The sequence below is a fragment of the Vespa crabro genome, chromosome 7 (genome assembly GCF_910589235.1).
Source record: "Vespa crabro chromosome 7, iyVesCrab1.2, whole genome shotgun sequence".
NCBI lineage: Eukaryota > Metazoa > Arthropoda > Insecta > Hymenoptera > Vespidae > Vespa > Vespa crabro.
In genome coordinates, this window is record NC_060961.1 from 5,462,123 (window position 1) to 5,469,753 (window position 7,631).

At 34.9% G+C, this 7,631-nt stretch overlaps 1 protein-coding gene across 1 annotated transcript; it reads left to right on the top strand.

Annotated features, from left to right (window-relative positions):
* The first annotated feature begins 316 nt into the window (after positions 1–316).
* LOC124425483 lies at positions 317–7,366 on the top strand. Its single transcript, XM_046965855.1, has 9 exons — positions 317–1,023; positions 1,220–1,812; positions 1,920–2,249; positions 2,323–2,391; positions 2,456–3,008; positions 3,101–3,362; positions 3,432–3,620; positions 3,711–4,375; positions 4,631–7,366. The coding sequence occupies exons 1-9, from the start codon at positions 867–869 to the stop codon at positions 5,653–5,655; spliced, it is 3,843 nt and encodes a 1,280-aa protein (XP_046821811.1). The 5' UTR covers positions 317–866; the 3' UTR covers positions 5,656–7,366.
* Positions 7,367–7,631: the final 265 nt, after the last annotated feature.

Sequence of the window (7,631 nt, forward strand, 5' to 3'; positions counted from 1 at the left end):
GGAATTCAATATTTTTATATGCATTTACATTTTACATATACTTGTTCAATTGAAAGGAGTATTATTTTTTTATGAAATATGTTCTTATGAAACGATTATAGACATTAACACTTGTTATTGATATACAATTCATATGATTTATTAAAATATATTCAAGTTATTTATATTTTTGAAATATAATAATATTCAAATTCATAGAATGTATTATGCCAATTTCTATCGATATATTATGATTGATTAAATATAAATCATTGTTTTAATAGACGTAGAAACATATCCGTGTTAGCTTTTAATAAGTTTTATATGATATTTTTATGAGTCGTGCCGGCCATTGCGCGGTCGTGTTTTGGTCCTAGAAAGATGGCTGACTCTTGTTTTCACGATTCTTCGTATAATATACGGTGGTTTGAAATACATTACGAAAGTTAACGTACTGTGCATCAAATAATTACATTTATTCAGCAATAGGATTGTGTTATATTAACAGACTGAATTTTTTGTCCCTTATATTCTTCAGGTTTACGTCAATTGCGACGTCTTAAGCGTGTCGGTCTTGTAAGTTTTAATTTTATAGTTTGTAAATGATTTTTAATGTTTCATCGATTGTGTATATGAAGGAAAAGTGAAACTGAAGAACGTTGCCTAATTGAAAAAATGAATTGTGATTTAATAATCAATTTTATTTTTGGTTGTATTAGCTGTTGATCTATTAGTAATAACTATTTGGTTAGGTTGGTGTGCTAGGTAAGCGACTTACTTATGATACCTGAACGTTTTATTACGTGTTCCTTTCGGTGGTTCACGTTAAAAAATGCAGTGGAATTAAATTTTTGAACTATCAAACGAGTTGATGATTCGTCAACAAAATGGCAACAAGTGATTTTGATGTGGAGCTCTTTGAGCGAAGACTTCATACATTAAAGGATTCACAAGAATCTATACAAGGTCTTTCAGCATGGTGTCTTGAAAGACGACAACATCATAAGAAGATTGTTGCTACTTGGTTACAAGTTTTAAAGAAGGGTAAGTTATATGTTACATTGAAAATTTACAATCAGAGATTTAATATAGATATTAAATTTTAAATTATATTACAAGCATTTGTGTATTTGTTATATTAAGATATATACGTTTCTTTATATTATGATCTATTACAAAAGATTGATATTTATATAAATATTGACATTAAGTAATTAATAACGTGGTTTTTATGTGATAGTAAAAGTGGAACATCGTCTTACGCTCTTTTACTTGGCTAATGATGTTATTCAATACTCCAAGAGAAAAAATTTTGAATTTGTGGAATCTTGGGGTACTACATTACAACGTGCTACCACAATGGTCAGGGATGAAAAAGTCAAACATCGTATATTGCGAATATTTAAGATCTGGGATCAGAGACAAGTATACGATGAGGAGTTTCTTGCTGATTTATCTGGTTTAATATCAGCTGCTCCAAAAAAAAAAGTAGAACCACAACCTGCTGCAGCACCAGAAGAATTTCAAGCCGCATTATTGATTTCTACTATGAGATCATGTGCAACTCTAGAACAAGCAACAGATGCCAGGTTACGTGACTTAAGAGATAGTAATATAGATATAGAAAATGCAGAAGAGCTTTGTGCATCCTTAAAAGATCGAAGACGTGTTGAAGATGCTGAAAAAGAAGTTGATTTGGCAGTAAGAAATGTTGAAAATTATGTACGTGCATTAGAAGCTGAAATTAGAGAAAGAACTCAAGTTCTTGAATTACTTGAACAAGCGGATCAGTTTTATGAGACTCAACGTGGTGAAGTTAAAATAGTAACAAATGCAAGTACATTTTATCAATAGATAAACGTTCTGTTTAGTATATAAAATAGAAAAACAATTTAAAATGTTTTTTTTTTAGTCATTAATCAATATATATTTACACATAGGCATATCGCAACTTTGGGAGTCGGGTGAAAAACTTGAAAAAGAAATTGGATGAATTATTACCAACATTGGTCTCTCCTATTCCATCACCTGATGTGAATGCTCCATCTCCAAGTCCTGATAGCGATATAGAGCTACCAGGGGATGAAAATCAAGCTACAAATCAGTCTGCAATTATAGAAGTAGCACCTCCATCTATTTATGGTTCATACACTCATGATTATGACCCTGTCCCTGTTCCTGCTCCGGAGTTAACACAGGGACATGAATCTGGAGACTTTACTAATAATTTTTCATCGTTTATGGGAGGGAATGTAGATTTTGGTAATATGGTGAGATATAGTTTTCTCATATGATTATGCTGTTATGTATGTACAAATGATTATATATTATATGTTTTCATAGAGAAATTTGTTTAATGAAAGATCTACAACACCTACTATGATGACACAACAGTATAATGATTCATTAGAGGTAAGTTGTAATGTATTGATACATGGAATATCTATCAGTATTTAAATTTATTTAATTCTGTTAGCCAAAGCCAATAGAAGTGATCAATATGAGGCCCTCCAAAAGTGAAAACAATGAAGATTTCAATATATCTAGTTTTTTGAAAACTGTCCTTCCTTCATCAGAGGGGACACAAGATCCTGGTGGTATACCAGGGCTAGGTTTAGATATTTCTGATCCTCAAGTGGGATCTCCCCAGCGTCCTAATTATAGACATTCACCTGCATTAGGGCAGCTTCCTGTGACTCCTACGCTCTCACGAATGATGAGTGCTCAGGGTTCATCTCTCGGCACTTTAAATAATTGTCCAATGAACCACAGCACTCCTATTTCCGTTCGTAACTTACCTACCGAATCACACACTCCTTCTCCATATTCCAGTCAAAATAGTCAAAGTAATATCACTGTGCCGTTTGATGGTTCTACTAATGCGAATGTAGTAAATCCTTTACCTCCTCCACCTCTCCCACCACCTATTTTTCTCGACGACGAAAACTGCTACAATAAGCTGCCACCTAAATTTCCTACATGGACTTCTTCAACTGAAATCAAAGAACCAGCAAAATGGGAAGAAAAGGGTATGGATAATATAAAAAATAAATAAAATCCATTTTCTGTTGTAATTGGAATTACTATAAAGAATACAGTATAGTGTATTATGTATCTTTAGGTAAAAATAGTATGAATCCATCTTGGCCTGGTGAAAATGACGAAAAAAATAAGACTTCATGGATAGATGGTGCTAGTGACAGATGGGAGTCCAGTAACGACTCTGTTTGGCCTAATAATATAAGAGGGAAAAGTGAAATTCTTTCTGAGACTCCAGAATCACCACCAATGTATGAAAAAACTGGTTTTGCCGATCCTGTTGAGTACAATGATTCACAACCTCAAGAACCTCTTCTTAGTAGTGCTGGAGATGTAGATCATAGGTAGTGTATTAACGATTTTTATTCTCTCATGAAATCATGGATATATCTTTTATTACTATATATATATAGGGTGATACCAATACCATTAACATCCGAGAATCAATTACCATACAGTCTAATAAAGGCAGCAGATGTTGATCATCGCAATTTGATAAGTCTCACAGGAAGTCCTGCAAATCATAATACCATTAATGATACCACCTTGAATGTATTACCAAATAATAATACCTTATGGTCCACAAGTGACCAGGATTATCGGTGAGGATTTGTTATGTAATTATTACATTTATTTTATACAAATTCTTACGCGTGTACACATAATATACTTTATATCTTGTCGTAATTTAGACAACACATGCAGCCTGGCGATATTGTGGAGAGCGTTGATATGGAAATGTCGGACGACGAAGCGGATAATAAACCGAAAGGAAGAATATTAGTTGATGTTCGATCTCAAGATCGTGATATGAGAGCAATGAATCCAGCGCAATCTGGGCAGACTCAACATTTAGATATGGACATGCGTATGATACCACTACCTTCTTCTCAAATGTCAGTACCTCGAGGTCAAATGCTGCAAGACGTTCATGTTATTCACCCTGGGCCGCCTCCACCACCGCCACCACCGCAGTTTCATCAACCTCAAAACAACTTTCATCAAACTCAAGGAGAATTTCATCATAATGCGCCAGTGGATTTTCATCCGAATCAAGCGAATTTCCATCAAAATCGACCACCTCCAAATTTTCTTCAGAATCAGCAAGAATTTCTTCCAGGGCAGCAAGGTTTTCACGAGGTTCATCAACAGGCTCAGCAAGAATTTGAATATCATGACAATCAACATAACATTAGATCGAATCAAGATTTCCACGGAGAATCACAATTGCGCAACAGGTATCAACCAACGGACCATCAACATCGCGATGCTCCAAATTTTCATAGAAATGAAAGGAGTGGCCGCGGTGGTCGAGGGTTTCCAAGGAATCGACGAGAAAGATATTCCGATGATCATAATCATAAGCAGCGTACTCCCACAGGTATCCGAAAATCGAGGTCACAGGAACAACAGCAGCAACAGCAACAACCGCAACAACCGCAACAACCGCAACAACTACAACAACTACAACAACCACAACAACCGCAACAACCACAGCAACCGCAACAATCGCAACAACCACAGCAACCGCAACAACAACAGCAGCAGCAGCAGCAACAACAACAACAGCAGCAGCAGCAGCAGCAGCAGCAGCAACAACAACCACAACAACAACAGCAACAACAACAACAACAGCAACAACAACAACAACAACAACAACAACGCTCGTCGCCAGAAATTCTTCCAAATAGTCGTCCTTTGTTATTACAACCACCTGAAACGGTCGTTATTCTTGATGACGAAGGCATGCCCATAGCTATGCCTGATTTTGAGCAAGGTGAGGCACCAGCAGGTATGCAAGTTCTTCAAAATTCATCGCAAGAGAAAATCTGTTCGTTATCAATCGAAGATCACAGAACGCAGCAGGACCTATCGAGTTCACGTAACTCCGAACATAGTTCTTCCAGTTATCCTGCTGGATTAGATCACGCATTGACGAACGAGGAGTTGATCAAAGGTGACTCCGATAATAATCAGGAACAATCACCTCAAGAATCTGCAATCTCGTCGGAAGAAACAAAGAATCCTCGCGATGATCAGTACACCTCCGTGTCGGAATATACGGAACACGTAAATTCAGAATCTAGTCTGACGGAGAAAAGAATCGGCGATAATAATTCTTCATTGGAAAATCAAGCTCAAGAAGATTTTACGGACGCGCCTCAGCTGTCAGAACAGTTAGAGGTTTTGATTGGATCTAATGCAACATCCTCGAATGATCTGAAGAGACCGTCGACGAATGGTGATTTTGATGAGCAACAGGACGATGTGATTTGCAGCAAAAGAGTCATTTTATCGAACGGTCCGCAACAAACGGTTGCTACAGATGCCGGTTCGAATGATCCCGGATCGTGCGGTACATCGACAGACGTTCATCCTGCTACAGGATACGAGTACGATGTGCACAGTAACAGTCCAAACTTTCGACCTCGAGTTGGAGGACCGGCAATCTTCTCACCTTGGAGAAACGGTCCTCCTCGCGGTAGGAGTGGTTTTCGGGGTGGCCCTAGAGCTCCCTGGATGGATAGAGGTCCACGTGGACCGTCTTCCGGGAATTTTGTTCCGAGGGGACCAAAACGGGGTGGACAATTTCGGGGAGGTGGTTTTCGTGGTAGAGGGAGAAGTGGTAATTGGTAAATAGAAACAGAGGAAGATCTTATTGTCGAGAGCATTAGAATTTAATCAGCGAGATCAATCAGCATCATAACATCAGCACTTTAATGATATTCTGTATATATATATATATGTGTATACACATATATATATACATATATACATATATATATGTGTATACACATATATATACATATATACATATATATGTGTATATATATATACGTGTATATATATATATATATTATAATATGTATTATCAATAATCACGTTGGAATACATTCATTATTGCAAATTGAGGCAACAAAAGTGATACGTACGATGATACAGATATCTTTTCTGAGGAAGTTTCAGGGGGATTGTACGTGTGATTAATTCACTTATAAATACATATATATATATATATACACAACATATATATATACACACATATATATAAACAAGAATAACGTATATACATATATACATGTGTGTGCGTGAGTGCGTGCGTGCGTGTGTCTGTTTGTATGTAGATACATATTATATATATTATAAATACACATTATATATCTACATACACGCGAACATACATTTTGTTAATAGCGACATCATTGCAGGCGGCTCTTGTATAATTTTACAGGTAGCGATTGAAAGGCAAAAAAAGGCAGGTACGAATCTTTCTTCGATTGCCGTACTTTGTTGATGATTGACGTACCTCTATGATGATGAGCGTGTATCATTATACAAATATTATACTATAAGGAAGACTTGTGTTTATGTTTAAAATTCTTGCAACTAAAAGATACCATTCACGTTGACTCGTATAAGCCGTACAATTTAAAGATAAATTCTTCCCATGTTTTACCATTCTTCTCTCCAATCTCTCTTCTTTATCGGGATAAGTTTCTATATAAAGTGTGGAACATTAAAAAATATATGGTGCAATGCGTTACACTTTTGTCCTATCATCAAAATGCGCTCCATTGAGTCATCGTGATTTCATAATGTCAACGTCTATATCGTGAAACGATTGCCTGATTCTTCTCCTTTTTTTCTTGCCTGTTCACTTTTCCTGCAGCTTCATCGAGATCTTATTATAAAAACAGGCGTGTCAAGGAAACCTCAAAAAAAAAAAAAAAAAAAAAAAAAAAAAAAAAAAAAAAAAAAAAAAAAAAAAAAAAAAAAAAAAAAAAAAAAAAAAAAAAAAAAAACAAAAAAGAATGTATTAATAAAATCCAGTGTTTATGTTGTGGTTCACTTGGTACATTTTCCCTATTTTTTCCAAGTTGTGTCGAATAGATAAATGTTGTCGATAAATCGATTGTACGCGACGATTAACGTTGATGAAATAATAATCACAAAGCATGTAGAGAGAAGCGTTTTTGCTCGGTGATCGATCGATGACCACAACAGTGATAGAAACAGCGAACTTCTTATCGATTCAAAAAGAAAGAAAGAAAAAGAAAAAAAAGAAAATTAATTTTCTCTTAATAATTATTCTAACTTGTTGCTCGCTTTTGTTCTTTTCTGTGAATATATATATATATATATATATATATATATATATATATATACATATATATATATGTGCGTATGCAATACACACGTATACGAATTTTATTTATCATAAAGAAAAGAAAAAAGAAAAGAAATTAAAGAAGCAAATTCGCTTGTTTGATTTGCCGAACTCTCCGATAAAAGATTTTTTTAAGCACCTTCATTTTTTATTAATATAATAAACATACATAAGAACGTTCGACACTTTATTTCCGTATTATGATGTACAGAAGATGAACAAGAAAAAACAACAAAAGAAAAAAAAGAATACAATGCGTTTTTATCGCATCATATAAAACTATATGCCACGAAGTGTTTGTGCCTAAGGTTCACTTATATTTTTTAAGTTGTTGCTCCGTTGATACACGGAAGAAAAAAAAGAAAAATGTATTATTGAAAGGGAGGAAAAAAAAAGAAAATACAAAAGAAATAAGTAAATATAATGATGATATGTCGACGAATTA